Consider the following 14,597-nt stretch of genomic DNA (forward strand, 5'->3'; position numbering starts at 1 on the left):
AATGGATTACATTCATCTTATCCAGCAAGGAGAGCGGCCGGAACTCATGCAAAACAAATAGCCCTGTAAGGAAGATGAAACGCATTTGACATCTCAGCTTGCCTTGGTATGTCTTGGGTGGTATGCTCCGCGTATGTGAGGATGAATACAGTCCCAAATCATTGGTGGTGGTATCTCCTCTGTCTTCATGCTTTTCAATTCGTCCAGTTGGAGCATTAGTTAGTTTAGTATCTAGTAGTTAGTTACCTACACCAGTCTAAAAGCCTAGAATAGAGGCGTGATTATTCCCTGCGAAGATCATTCATTAATCCGATATCCAACCTCAAACTTTTTGTCCCCTTCCTCTTGTCAACTTCTCCTCTCTATCTATCTTCACACATACACACACACACACACACACACACACAAAACACTCACTCACTCACTCACCCCTATACTCCCACTCAAATCAACAATTCACGGATACTACTTATTGATCTTCTCGTCAGACGTAGGCAGAGTTGGTTGTCTGCCTCTCCTTTTCTTTTTAAATCCCTCCTTTTTCAAATCCTCCTATCCTCCTCCGCGGGAATCTTTTCCATCCTACTCTCCCCCTCTCCCCCCTTGTTCTTCTTGCTCTCGTTCTATTCCGAGTACCTCCGTCTTTTGTCCTTCTCCCTCTTCTCTGACTCTTCCTCTCTCTCTCTCTCTTTCTCTCTACTTGGAAATCTCTTCTGCTTCATTCCTTTTCCCCTTCCTTGAACGCAATTTGTCATTGCCCTCGTGCGGTTTCTTGTTGATTCTTTTTGCCCCCCTCCCGCCGCCGCGGCTGTAACACCATCCATCCATTCTTCCAACTACTACTAGACTAATCTTCTGCTTGGTTGAGGGGCAAACCCGAGCCGACCCAAAGGCCAAAGCAAATTCGATCCATCATCCTCCATCTTTTGTCCCCCCCCCCCACCTCTTTTTCTCCCACTCCCTTCCGCTCCCCTCCCTCTCTCCAATCACTACTAGAACCACCTTTACAGAATCACAACCAACAACCACAACCACAACCTCAACCTCCACCCGGCCTATCTCGGTCGCAGTCCCTATCTCACTCTCCTAACAAAGTCAATTTGCGCTTGCCTGGCTGCAGCGGCAATCTCCTTACCCCGCCCTCTTTCTTTTTTGAATTGTTCATTGACTAAATATCACGTTTGACCTCCCTTGGGCTGATCTCCCCTGGGACAATCTTTACTAATCTCCTTCTATTCGATCAAGAAGAAAAGGAGAGCCACTGTCGCCCGCAAGGGTCGGAAATTCAGACCTGGCACCCTTCGCCGCTCTAAAGAAAGAAACCCCAAATTATTAATAGATGGTCAGAAGGAGGTGACAGTCTACTGCAGTTGTGATTTTCTCACCCCGCGCAACTTTCCTTCAGCACAGAGGTATTTATCCATTTCCGATCCGCTCCTGGCGACTCTCCCGCAGAGAGTCGAGACACGGAAGAACCAGCTTTGCGGGCAAACTGACTGACTCACTTAGGGATAGTGAACCGTACCACTATCTCCACTCTAAGTTTCCCTAGCTGCTCGCTTGTTCCCATTCATCCCGCATCGGTCCACCGGCTCGCCTTCAGTGATCCATGCTCAACTCGCTGTTCCCTGTGCAACCACGCCTGTCGTTCCCGTCCACGCCCCTCTGCCCGTGATCTGCTGCGCAGATTCGACTTCCACCCCCCCCATCCCTCCCTACCCGGTCTTACTGGGCCTCAACACGCGATGGCCGAGACCGTCGTTTCAAATGGCGGTCCTATCGCCGAGGACAACATCATCAACCGCCGTGGCGGGGAATCCATATACCAGAGTTGCGTCAATCTCAAGAAGCGTTTAGCAGAGGTCCCCAACTTCGAGCCTCATTTGCAGGAGATGGAAGAGGCCGACTTGGTGCAAGGCAATACCGATCCCGTGGCTTCGCTCTGGAACTGCTTGCGAAACGGATATCCCCTCTTGGCCATCTACAACGCTTCCGGTCCCGATGAGAATCTGGAGATTGATCCCGCCAAGGTGCCCGAGGCCAAACGCCCCAAGGCCGCCACCTTCAAATTCCTGCAGGCCTCTCTGCAAGAACTCGCATTTCCCCAACAGGACTGCTTCTTGATTACTGATCTTTACGGGGAAAATACCACCGGCTTCCTCAAAGTGATCAAGATGGTGAATCGTGTTCTGGACATCCTGGAGATGCAAGGACAGTTGAAGCGACCGTCGGGCGATGCAGCACGTGCTCCGGTAACAGGCGCCGTCAAGCTCACCAAACGAGAGCACATCCTGAAGGAACTATTGGAAACAGAGCGCGACTACGTTCACCATCTGCAGAATCTCCAAGCGCTGAAGAAGGAATTGGAAGAAACGGGAGCCCTTACAGGAGACCATAGTCATCAGATCTTCCTGAATCTGAACAACCTTTTGGATTTCGCGCAGCGGTTTTTGATCAGGATCGAGCAGCACTACGCTTTACCGGAAGAGAGACAGAATTGGGGCGAATTGTTCATACAGCATGAGGAGGCGTTCAAACAATACGAGCCTTTTATCGCGAATCAGCTGAGATGTGACGAGGTTTGCCTGAGGGAATGGGACAAGATTCGAGTTGCCCCACGGTCTTTAGACTTGCAACAAATGGTGGCGCAACCCGCAACGCTAAACGGCTTCTTCGTCAAACCTTTTCAGCGTCTGACCAAATATCCTTTGATGCTGAAGGTAAAGTCGTCTTCCGGTCCATTCACAAATCATCCTTTGGAACCCCCTCGCCGCTAACTATTCAATAGGAACTCGGCAAACAGGTCGAAGACCCAGAGCTCCAAACCGATATTCAGCGGGCGATCGATGCCATCCAATCAGTTCTTGACTGCGCAAATGACGCCATTGACAAGGAACACTTGCAAACGGCGGTTAAAGATTTGGATGACCGCGTCGACGATTGGAAGACCCTTAAAATAGAGGCCTTTGGAGATCTCCTACGATTCGGCACTTTCTCTGTTATCAAAGGGGACAACGGAAAAGATTCCGAAAGAGAGGTCAGTAGCCGCTTGAACTTTATGGGAGCAATCCGTGTCCTGGGACTATAGCTTCCTCTTTGATCTCTCCGATCCTGCACCCCCAGTAGGAAGTTGGCTCTGCTCGGTTTGCATGGATTTAATGGCTTCCAAAGCTCTTGAGGAATTCTGGCTGACTTCAGAATGACCCACATAGTATCACATATACCTTTTCGAACGGATTCTTCTATGTTGCAAGGATATCAATCCTAATAAGCAGAAGACAAAGTTGATGGTTGGGAAGGACAAGCCAGCAATGACTGCCAAGGGCAAACCACGTCTTCAACTTAAGGGTCGCATCTATATGGCAAATGTGACGGACGTATTGTGCATGCCAAAGCCAGGTATGGACTCCATTTGACTATCTCGCCCCCATCTTGCCCCTACCTCTTTTGTTCTGCTTTCTCTCTTTCTGTTAGAGGTCTCGTCTTTTGCATGAGGGCATGCGCGAGGAGATCCAATTCCTCAGTGTGATTCATGTTCTGACTCTTCGCCCCCAGGATCCTACCGCATCCAGATCTTTTGGAAAGGAGATCCAGGCGTCGTCGACAACTTCATCATTCGCTACCAGAACGAAGACCTTATGCGCAAGTGGAGCAGGGACATTGAAGCCCAGCGGTCTATTCAAGCGGAGCAGCGCAGCGCCCGTAACACCAGCACATCAGAAACTGAATTCACATATATGAGGTCCATGGCCAATATGCCCAACCCATATCAGCAGGAATATGATGAGGAGCAGGCTGCAACTCAGGAAGCCGCATTCTTCTCCGAATTTCCCATGAGCCGTAACGCTTCTAGCACGAGTCTTCGGACACGCTCAGCGACAGGCGGCAGTGGTGCCTCTGGTCCGGTCGGTCGTCCGCCTCGCTTTCCCGTGCCTGACCCCAGTTTGTCGGTTCACACCCAGTTTCCTGGTGGTAGCATGTCACCGGCCGAGAGAAATGCCAATTCTTATTTTTCTCCGGTCGCTGAAACCCCATCGACTCGGTCCAGTTCGCAATCAACCGGATACTTCAGCGGCCGACAGGCCACACCCACCAACAATTGGAGCGAAGACCACCCTCGCTACACGGCTCCTGCCTTATCTCGAGCTACATCCAGAGACGGACCCAGCTCCAATCCCTATTTCAATGGCGCCCCGAACGGACGAAGTGCCCAGCGCCCCTCACTACCTCCAATGTCGGGATCGTCCGCTAACGGCATGGCTCAGCGGATGCGGTCCGCTAGCAGTCCTGATATTCATAACCCGGAGGTTCGTCGGTACATGCAAAACACTGACAATGTCCCCGTCCCCCCGATTCCTGCCCATATGGCCAACATGAAGGTGCAAGTCAACCGAAGCCAGAACAATTCTCCCACCAATACTCAACTGCCCATCCGAAACAACCACCTTTCCAATCCCCAGCATGTCTCTCCCACCCACTTCAATGAACCGCAATATGGTGATCATCGGCCCAACACATCAGCCACCGATCAACCAACCTCCCCGCTCAGCTATGAGCCTGATGAGGAACCACTGATGCCCACACAACTGAAAGTGAAGGTTAACTTCGATGATAATTATGTTACGTTGGTTATTGCGAGCAATATCATGTTCCGTTCGCTGATCGACCGAGTCGACGCGAAACTGGCTCGATTCACCAGCAAGTCGATAGGGAGCAAATCAGTCCGACTGCGATACCGCGATGAGGACGGAGATTTCGTGACTATCGACAGCGACGAAGCCGTGCAGCTTGCATTCCTGGAATGGCGGGAGCAGCAGCGTGATATGCTCGCCAAGGGCCAAGTAGGGGAGATTCAGTTGTACTGCCAGGCAGTTGAGACCTAGGTGTGGTAAAGCGCCAAAATAGAGCCGGGCATGCTTCAGCCAGACAAACTTCTCCAACTTTCTCAGTCTTTCTTGCTTTCGTCTTCCATTTATTCCCCCTCCTCGCATCTGTTCGTCTTGTGTTTCTCGATTACTGCCAATATCACCTGTACTGTATGAGTTGGACAGAGATGGCTCTACCATCACCAAACCATTTGCCGGTGCTGTTTTCTGGTTGCTCTCCGTGCGAAACCTCGTCATCTCGCTGGATTGGCCGCGTGGGCTCCGGGGAAGCCTTTGATTCTTGCATGCCATAAGTCCTTGATGGGACCGAGATCTTGGCCAAGGTGCTGCTCTGCTTGATCTATTGCGTGGAGCCAGGTCTTGGGGATTGTGCTGGGTCATATCTATATACGGGGAATATCATTTCTGCGGCAATGTTGATGACTGCGTTTGATTTGATCTACATGACTGCATGATGTATGTATACTGCTATTCTTTTTTCACGCATACTGGACTGCGGGTTGAAGAGATGAGTTGTACAGTGTTCCTGCATTTGCTGTTTGAATCTTGCCTATTGTGTTTCACCTGTCGGTTTCTGTTGGTTGCGTTGGGTCGGGTTAGACAGCGGGGTCGGTTACGACGGTTGGGAAATACGGCCGGAGTGCCTCAATTGTAATGAATTAGACTTATTTTCCTCCCTGACATTTGAGATGAAGAAAACAAAATATAGCACAGAGCTTGTTGCCTTGTCTGGCCTTGTGACTGTTGGAGGGAGAGAGCATTGGGTAGCGAGGGCGAGGTCTATCAGAAAAGAGGGGCAAACGGACAGACATCATCTATCTGCAGGAGACTCGTCCCAAGCCAAACCCCTCCTCTGTCCCGCCTCCTGACCTCTCCCCCTTCTGTCATTTGTAGTACTCCAGGGGACTTCCTCAGTATCGTTGATTTTCTCGTCCAGGGCTGAGCACCATTGCACAAGAACCGGGAATTCGGGTCCCATCCGAGGTCCACTTTTTTTTTGGTTCATTCCACTCATTCCCCTCCATCCTCCACCGCCGCGTCGATCGGAGCGGGAATCGATGCGGTCTGGACGGGAGGATTGGGAGAGGGTGAAGGAGCTTCTCTGTCCTCAGGATGCTACTTGCATCGTGACTAGTGAGGCATTTATCTTCTGTTTCTGTTTCAAAAGTCGACACCGCCTGAATGAGCTGCCGGCAATGCGGGATTATTTACAAATGCCCCATCTATTCATAATTCAGGGGAAGGAATTGATTGAGATTCCAATATTGCCTGCCTGCCTGCCTGCCTGCCTGTCTGCCTGATTGAGCGTCTCGAAGAGTTGGATTGCCAATAACATCATGACGGCATCCGGCATTCGAAAGGATGATGTGGAGGACGCTGACTAGACCAAGTCGACCAGCATGCTGGATAGTGAAAGTTAAGGCGAGTTTGAGTCAAGTACCGAGTAAGTAGTATATGGCTCTATGCCATATGGCGGTGGACTATTTGGTACTTACTAGTCACGACTAGTCACTTGCTGACGGCCGTCATGATGCGCATGAATGGTTGTGGCTAACTTGGTCTTGCTTGGTTGGAGAACAAAAAAAAAGGGTTGGAGGCCCTCGACCGAATTTGTTCAGGCCGCCTTTTTTTTTCTATTTTTTCTCCCATCGTTGGCTGCATTTCTATTGACAAATTGTTTCTTTTGCTATTGCGTACGGTTCCTGATATTATAACTACTGGTATCGTTCCCTCTCTGCCTCCTCCCTTTCGTTTCTCTGTTTCTCCTCCTTCTTATTATCTTTTGCGGTGACTGGTGCTTTGCCTCTCTCTAATTCTTGGCTTCGTTCTGACTCCAAAAAAAGACCAGAAATCGCCACCGGTCCATCTCGTCTACCCCTGTACATACTATTGTACATACAGTCCATCTAGTCGATACCGCTAGGCCCCTCACTTTGCCAAGCAGTCCGTCCATCATGTCTTTCTCCGGCCGTCGCGTGAGTATTTTGCGCCCGGGAAACCGTCGGTTTTCCCTGGGCAAGGAATTGTCCGAGAACGGTACGTCTACTTGGGATTCTTGTTAGCGCTGCATGAATGGTCCTTACGGCTGTTCGCTACGTGCATACCATCTGACAGATCTTCCCCCTTGCAGAGCTCCGATCGGAAACCCACCGTCAATTCCGTAGCGCCCATGAGGGTCACCGTCCCCATGCTGGTCTCGATGCTTCTCGTGCCTCCACGGGTGTCGTCTGGTGTACAGAGCGTGCTACCGAACATGGTTATGCAGAGGATCCCTCTGCCTGGGCCAATTTGGGCCAGGGTGCGCCCGAGGCCGACGATGAGATTGAAGGCAGTTTCCCCCGCCCTACAAGCATTCCCATCACCTCCGCCGCTCGCGAATACGGCCCGACCGCCGGTATCAAGCCTCTGCGCGCCGCCGTCGCCCGATTGTACAACGAACACTACCGTCAGGGCAAGGAGAGCCAATATACTTGGGAAAATGTCTGCATTGTTCCCGGTGGTCGTGCCGGGTTAATCCGTATCGCTGCCATCTTGGGAAACTCCTACCTGTCTTTCCCCATCCCCGATTACTCCGCCTATTCGGAGATGTTGACTTTGTTCAAGAACGTAAGTGTTTCGACAACTTAGAAGGCTCGCCTGCCTGCTGCGACCTGCCCATAGCAGCCTCATATACTGACAGACGGGCTGCATAGATCGCCCCCATCCCCATCCCTCTTGCTGAGGATGACCACTACCACATCCACCCTGATAAGATCGCCGAGGAAATCGCCCGTGGTACTTCTGTCTTGTTGACCTCCAACCCTCGTAACCCCACCGGCGACTTCGTTGGAAACGAGGAGCTCGCTCGCATTCAGGACATCTGCAGAGATCGCGCGACATTGATTCTCGACGAGTTCTACGGTGGTTACAACTATACCACCGACTGCGACGGAACCACGATCAGCGGTGCTGAGCATGTGGTGGACGTCAACCAAGATGGTTCGCTAGCTGACCCTGTTTGAACTTTGTTTATGCTCACCTTGTGTGTCCTGCCATACTAACTGTGACAGATGTGTTGCTGATTGACGGTCTCACCAAGCGTTTCCGCCTTCCGGGCTGGCGTATCGCCTGGGTTGTTGGTCCCAAGGAGTTCGTTGATGCTCTGGGCTCGGCCGGTTCTTACTTGGACGGCGGTGCCAACGTGCCCTTCCAGGAGGCCGCCATTCCCATGCTCGAGCCTTCTTTGGTGAGAGCCGAGATGAAGGCGTTGCAAACTCATTTCCGTGAGAAAAGAGACTTTGTTCTCCAGCGCCTGCACGAGATTGGCTTCCGCGTGAAGGATGTTCCTCAGGCCACCTTCTACATCTGGCTTGATCTCACCTCTCTGGAGCCTCCTCTTCCGAAGGAGGCCAACATCTCTGACGGATTGAACTTCTTCAATGCCCTCTTGACCGAGAAAGTCATTGTGGTTCCTGGTATCTTCTTCGACTTGAACCCTGCTAAGAGAAGAGACCTCTTCGACAGTCCCTGCCACCACTTCGTTCGTCTGAGCTACGGCCCCAAAATGGAGGTTTTGAAGATGGGTCTGGACGGTATCGAGAGGGTCATCCGCCGTGCTCGTGCCCAATTCGAGCCCAGGCCGGAGGATGAAGTCGCCGTTGAGGATGATTGAGGGGCTTGCATTGATTTTAGCCTTGTCGGTATTACTGTGAATTTGTAGAAGCATTAGATTGGTACAGGGCGTAGATGACTATATAACACTATTTCTATTTAAATATCCTCAATCATTAGACAGTAATCCACCATCTTACCAGTGGAGACGTAAGGGGTATTAAATCCATGTATCACGTGACCGGGCAACTCCTTTAAACCGGTCGGAACTCTTCCCCCGCTGGGGCATCCCCGGCATCTTTCAACCAGCTCGTGCCTGTAACAAGAGCGGCGCAGGGGCTAATGATGCGCAATATGATGTGTGCGCGATTATGGCCCTCAACCTCGAGCGCTTCTTCAACTTGACATTCTTTACCTTCCTCTCGGCGATCCTCTTCTTTCTTATCATCCTTACTCCGGCCGATGCGATCTATCAGTGCTACATCACCCGCCGCCTGACGAACATCTTCATAATCACGGGCGGCTATGTTGTGACGTTCATTCTTGCGATCCTGATTTATGCCACGCGTCTGTACACCAACAGGACTGTTCTCTCTGGAATTCCCAAAGCCTGGATTCCAGTGGAAAAGGAAGATGTCGGCAAGAGCGTGCGACGACTGGTGAAGCAGGGGCTAGCGCACAGCGCAATCATTGCCTACCAAGCCCGACCGCGGGACCTCGCCGCAGACGGGGATAGCTTTGCGGATTATGAGTCGTTGCGGATTGACCGCGAACATCCGCCCTGGGGACAAATCGAGCATCCTGGATGGTCGTCTCCGTCATGCGCGGATCTGCCTGACCTCTCGTACCGGACCGTGATCCAGGAACTGCCACATTTGATCGAAGCCAAAGCCGTCTCGCTGGCTCCTCCCGATCCGATCTTCGCCGGGGTTCACCGGTCCCTTCGTGCGCCGTTCTCAGAGACCGATGAGTCGTTCCCAGATACTCGAGTGGTGGAAGTCCTGCGGCGACCGGTGTCAATGGGCCTCCGGGAATACCTGCAACACCTTGCGTCTCTGGATGTGATTCAGCCGCCGGGAGTGGGCGCTGAGTTTATCGCGCTCTACGAACGTGCCCGCTTTTCGTCGCGGGAACTACATGAGAACGAGTTTAGGGAGCTGATGCACGTCTTTGCGGAGCTACTGCGAGGCATGAGGGGGTTAAATCCGCAGGTGCTGCTTGAGCTGCAGGATGGAAGGAGCAGCGTCACGGAGAGTGAATCCATTATTGGGCCGTCGGACGAGGAAGGGGAAACAGAGACTCTGGACTCCTTCCAGGATAGTGAGAGTGTCTCACGAGGTCGTCGCAGTAGTAGCCTGCGACCTTCGAACGCGTCGTCCTGGGATGCCCGTTCTACCCGACATGGTCGCTGGTCGCCTGTCTGGCCGAGACGTCCAGACACGCGTCACACGATGGAGCCGCCCCGGACACCGTCGATGCGCTCGTTGAGGCGATTGCCATCCAATGTGTCGGGAAGCTCAGGCGGCAGCGTCATTCACTTGGTCGAAGCTCGACGACCGACGGACCTGCCGTATGCCTTTAATCATGAGAGTCCGAGGGGAAGCGTTCAACGCCAATAATTCCGATGGTAGGGGGAGAAAATACGGTTAGTGTTAAATTGAGCTGTGGTAACTAATTAATTCCGATAAGCCGTCACGAAACTTCTCAGTATCGCTGGTCTCCCATTGGCCTTGTTTTGTTGTAGTTAATGTAGTTCTTTACCCCCCACCACATCATAATCCTCCCGAGCCAGGCCTGTTCGGCCACGGGGTTCAAAGCCACACGCGCTCTGATCGAGCCACTGTCTTGGCAATGATTGATAAGATCTAACAGTTTTCTCCGGCACTACAGAGTACTCCGTCGTCCGTCCACTGTTTCCATTCGAGATGTAGTAGTCATGATCGTGCTTCTTTGCTGTGATTCGGGCTCAAATGAATCACTGGCTAACTAGCATTAGCGACCAAGAACACAGTTTTGCTTAAGAGACCTACGCACTCACACCTTTCAGTGCTGCTTTAAATTCAAATAGTTACATGCAGTGAAGAGGTGTCCAAGACATTAAGAAGGCTCAAGGATGTGGAGCTAGGAGGATGCCTTCTCGCTAGACGCCATAGTAAAGTCGAGGCTGGATGCCAGAGACACTTTAATTTCGCAGACTGTTCGTACGAAGTGCCGTGGTTCATGATGATACCTGACGCATACCCCGTAAATATGTCAGTCAATCACAAATTCCTACTCCGCGTAAGTGGAGCAATCCATAAGCCGGGGTGCATCCGTGTGATCTGGTAGCAAATCAGAATCATGAAGGCTACTGTCGAGAACGGGTATGTAATCCACTCTCTCAATTGGCGGACAGGCGGCAAAGCCACCGACTAAGCCACACACCCTATCCTTCCAGCTGCGCCACACATGCGCTATCTCCCGAGACTCGCGGTGGGCGAATGAACGATGGGTTGTTCATCACCGACGAGAGGCATTTCGAATTACAGCACGACAAGTTTCCATTAAATTGAAGATCTTCTCGTGCTAGAAAAGCTCTAAACTCTGACATCACAACCCGATCCTCCAAACATCATCCACATTCCCCGAGATTATCGCCATCATGTCTCGCGCAGGAACCTGGCTGAAGATGCTAGGAGTGTAAGATTACTTGACTTCCCCTTGCGCGTATATTTTGTTTTCAAGTGTGTATAGTTTGAATCAGCGCTCTGACACTCTCCTTCATTCAGTGGTGTTGTATGCTGTGTCGGTGGCCCGGCCTTCGTGCAGTACATCCGACCGACCGACGAGGAATTGTTCAAGCGCTATAACCCCGACCTCCAAAAACGGAGTCTGGAGGAGGGTGACCGCCGCGCACGGGATTTCGATGAATATGTGACCAAGTTGAAGCAGTGGTCCAAGTCTGATAAGCACAGTGCGTTTTGATCCTTTTTCTGTCGTCATGATGCGTGTGGTGCGGCGATATACTTCCTCTCCGAACGCATGTGTCTAACACAAGTCGTACCCTATTAGTTTGGATCGCCGCGCAAGAACAGCAGAACCAGAGACGCTTGGAGGCGGAGACGGTAAATACCCAGGCCAAGGAAGATGCGAAGGCACAAAGGGAAGAAATGCGGAAGGAACTGCTTGGTGGGAAATAAAAGGCTGCACTGCAGTTTTCTGAATATTTGGAATGACCTACCTCCCCTCTTCTCGTGGTTGTTTAGTAAGTGTCATGTATTTATACCCTGTGTGAGAGAGGCTCGGGGAACTTTGAAAAAGCCAGGTCTATCGAAGACTTTGGGGGTGGGGGGCAAAAAGCATGCGAGGAGTTATACGGGTGATATTACTGTACTATATCTCAATTCATTGATGTGTGATGATAGAACCAGAGTCCAGATTTTACCTGTATGGTTGTGACGTGCTGGACATGGGTCGAGCATAGATAGCAATCACACAAATGATGATATTTGAAGGGTATCGGCTGATATATGCTTTTATGTTTGATTGTGTGGATGATTCGAATGGCAGCCAATGTTTACCGCCTAAGAGCAGGTTTGCGTGCATCGCCATACATGGAACAATGATTAATTTAGAATCATTGTAAAATAGCAAATCCATGTCAACATGGTCATTCGTCTCGGTATAGTCATGTCATGTAGATCTAATCTTTGCTCTATCTTGAGAGCAGAATGTTTATAGAAGCTTAGTGTGTAGACCTTTTAAGTTGGTTTGTATCTGCAAAGCGAGCTGCGATGCATGTGCAGACAGTATCTATGCTCACCGATGTGGCAGCGGGATGCTGGAAGTGACTGACATGTACTATATTTTGCATTCTTTGCAAGAACAAGAGTACAGTGGATTCATCACCAGTGATGCAATACGATTCATGTTGCTTGAAGATCCTCACGACCACTGGGACTCGATCAGCTTAGTAACTCAGTGGTGTAGGGTCCACAGCCTATTCCAGATCCGGAGACAAGAGCGCGGGCGAGGAGGGATCGCCACGTGAAGCCGACGGCAGGCCAAACGCTGCATAGCCACTAGGCTGAACGGGTGCTGGTGTGCTTCCAGCCTCCCTCTCCCGTTACTTTAGCAACAAATGACTTGGCATGACAATTTGGCGTCCTCTGATGCCCAATGGGTCGTGTTGACGGGAAGCCACCTGTGCTCTGTTCGAATTTGGTGCTGAATGAAATTATCTGCCGTCGTGGCCAGTCGCTCGCATGTCATGTATGGCTACAGAGTCGATCTGTCACAGCAGCTGTTTGGATTATTGTTTGGATAGGTAGCCTGTCGGCTAGCAGGTCGCATATGCATGTGGTTTCTCGCAGCGTCGCAAACCACCTTGAGAAAACATCATGTTACTGTAATTCCCACAAAACATCTTACGATGTCTTTGTCCCTTGGGGTTGGCTGGGTTTGACTCCATTCCAGCATAAAAATAGCTGCCTGCGAGGCGGGCTGTTCTTCCAAACTTCTCGCCGGGTCACGTGTAGCGCCCGCCCCCCGACCGACCCGAAACGCTTGTAATCTCCAGACGGCGGGCGGCGATTCATCACACCTTGTCAGCTTCCCTCCAGCAACACATCGACCTACTCCACCTTCACCACTACATCAACCTCACTATCTCACCACTTTTTTTGTATCTCGAAGTTGTACATTTGATTATCCACTTCCGCATCACGACTTTACGCCCACTTGCTAGACTTGTTGCTGCGATCTCCCCCCTCACCCCCCTGCGGAAGGAACAAACAACAGACTTCATCTCCAACACGGCAGTTTGGTGATTTACCAGGCCCGACTCCTTGTTCATCACATAAAATTGACTCCATCGCGCATTGCAACCATGTCTGAGCAGCCTTACGACCCTTACATTCCGTCTGGTTCCAACGGACCCAGCGCTACCGCCGCGCAAAATGGCGACCCCCGGACGAGAGAAATCGACAAGGTGAGTTGACGACGGGCCCCCCCTTCCCATGCGACATGCTGCGTAGGGCGTGCGTGAGCAAGACTTGCATGGCGCTTTTGCTCACAGAGGTGTTCCTCAATAACACCTGAAAGCGGTTGCTGCCCTGACTTGGGCATGCCGTCGGCTTAGGTGGACAACTGTAGGATATGGAATGAGCTTGATGACTGACGTGCTTGTTCCGTCCTACAGAAAATCCAAGAAACTGTCGATACGATGCGTTCGAACATCTTCAAGGTCTCGGAGCGTGGCGAGCGCCTTGACTCGCTGCAGGACAAGACCGATAATCTGGCAGTATCAGCCCAGGGTTTCCGCCGTGGCGCCAATCGCGTGCGGAAACAGATGTGGTGGAAAGACATGAAGATGCGCGTATGCTTGATCATCTGTGTCATTATTTTGCTTGTAGTGATTATCGTCCCTACTGGTAAGATCTACATCCACACCCTCCACTCGGCAATGGATTCCGGAAGCGCTAACCCCTTTACCTTCGACATAGTGATCACCACCAGGCACTAAATTACGAACGCAGCGACAGTCATGATTGTCTTGGGAATGGATGACGTTTTTTTCTCCTGTTTCACTTGGTCCTGGTTATTTGTGTTGTGCCCATGAAGCTTTCGTTTCCAGCTACTAATACCTCTTTGCTTTTTCTCGGGCGTCGAACTATCCTTGTTCTCACGAATGAAGTCTTCTTGCCTCGGTGACACCATTGAATGCAATGGGCTGCTCTGGGGGTCCCGAGGCTATGCCACATGAATCCATCGACAGTGAAGATGTAAATGATACTCTGGTTCTCGCTCATGTCCTAGTATATCAGTGCTCTTTGTGTTTCTCCCTTCGTTTCCTGCGATACCTTGACGGGTATACCTTATGTTGTGTTGCTGCGTGTTCCTCGTTCTTTAGCCCTCTCAATGAAACAATTATCCTCCGGATGTCAATGAACAATCTCTGTAAAGAATTTGGAACAGGAACAAAGCGAGTGTGGGAGATGGAGTTTCGTGAACGTAACCGATCCCGAAATCGCGCCACCTACACGTGATACTGCAGCCACGGAGCATTGCGCGTTGGCGGACACGGGATACAGAGTGGGCCATATAAGTAATAAGAGAAAGGTATCCATAATGAATGAGAAG

The 14,597-nt window shown here is 51.2% G+C and overlaps 4 protein-coding genes across 4 annotated transcripts; all 4 read left to right on the forward strand.

Annotated features, from left to right (window-relative positions):
• Positions 1 to 1,745: 1,745 nt before the first annotated feature.
• BP01DRAFT_296700 (Rho family guanine nucleotide exchange factor CDC24) lies at positions 1,746 to 4,883 on the forward strand (the record flags this gene model as incomplete). The annotated part of the gene is made up of 4 exons (XM_025571856.1): positions 1,746 to 2,720; positions 2,789 to 3,037; positions 3,213 to 3,399; positions 3,556 to 4,883. 4 exons carry the CDS (start codon positions 1,746 to 1,748, stop codon positions 4,881 to 4,883), a joined length of 2,739 nt encoding a protein of 912 aa, XP_025431290.1.
• Positions 4,884 to 6,841: 1,958 nt separating this feature from the next.
• On the forward strand, positions 6,842 to 10,096 carry BP01DRAFT_373960 (putative aminotransferase, classes I and II; the record flags this gene model as incomplete). The annotated part of the gene is made up of 5 exons (XM_025576809.1): positions 6,842 to 6,923; positions 7,018 to 7,493; positions 7,580 to 7,865; positions 7,937 to 8,523; positions 8,804 to 10,096. The coding sequence occupies 5 exons, from the start codon at positions 6,842 to 6,844 to the stop codon at positions 10,094 to 10,096; spliced, it is 2,724 nt and encodes a 907-aa protein (XP_025431291.1).
• Positions 10,097 to 10,977: 881 nt separating this feature from the next.
• BP01DRAFT_356801 (uncharacterized protein) lies at positions 10,978 to 11,866 on the forward strand. The gene is made up of 3 exons (XM_025575039.1): positions 10,978 to 11,156; positions 11,246 to 11,430; positions 11,529 to 11,866. The coding sequence occupies exons 1-3, from the start codon at positions 11,119 to 11,121 to the stop codon at positions 11,654 to 11,656; spliced, it is 351 nt and encodes a 116-aa protein (XP_025431292.1). The 5' UTR covers positions 10,978 to 11,118; the 3' UTR covers positions 11,657 to 11,866.
• A 1,045-nt stretch (positions 11,867 to 12,911) lies between these two features.
• Positions 12,912 to 14,397, forward strand: BP01DRAFT_319261 (SNAP receptor SNC2). Its single transcript, XM_025572662.1, has 3 exons — positions 12,912 to 13,446; positions 13,657 to 13,888; positions 13,961 to 14,397. The coding sequence occupies exons 1-3, from the start codon at positions 13,345 to 13,347 to the stop codon at positions 13,978 to 13,980; spliced, it is 354 nt and encodes a 117-aa protein (XP_025431293.1). The 5' UTR covers positions 12,912 to 13,344; the 3' UTR covers positions 13,981 to 14,397.
• The last annotated feature ends 200 nt before the right edge of the window (positions 14,398 to 14,597 follow it).

Source organism: Aspergillus saccharolyticus (genome assembly GCF_003184585.1).
Source record: "Aspergillus saccharolyticus JOP 1030-1 unplaced genomic scaffold BP01scaffold_15, whole genome shotgun sequence".
NCBI lineage: Eukaryota > Fungi > Ascomycota > Eurotiomycetes > Eurotiales > Aspergillaceae > Aspergillus > Aspergillus saccharolyticus.

Bases quoted from the DNA above. Each gene is read 5' to 3' on its own strand.
- BP01DRAFT_319261 (XM_025572662.1), top strand. From the start codon at position 13,345: ATGTCTGAGCAGCCTTACGACCCTTACATTCCGTCTGGTTCCAACGGA. The intron at 13,447-13,656 runs GTGAGTTGACGA...TCCGTCCTACAG, and splicing joins GGACGAGAGAAATCGACAAG to AAAATCCAAGAAACTGTCGA. The intron at 13,889-13,960 runs GTAAGATCTACA...CCTTCGACATAG, and splicing joins AGTGATTATCGTCCCTACTG to TGATCACCACCAGGCACTAA.
- BP01DRAFT_356801 (XM_025575039.1), top strand. From the start codon at position 11,119: ATGTCTCGCGCAGGAACCTGGCTGAAGATGCTAGGAGT. The intron at 11,157-11,245 runs GTAAGATTACTT...TCCTTCATTCAG, and splicing joins TGGCTGAAGATGCTAGGAGT to TGGTGTTGTATGCTGTGTCG. The intron at 11,431-11,528 runs GTGCGTTTTGAT...GTACCCTATTAG, and splicing joins GTCCAAGTCTGATAAGCACA to TTTGGATCGCCGCGCAAGAA.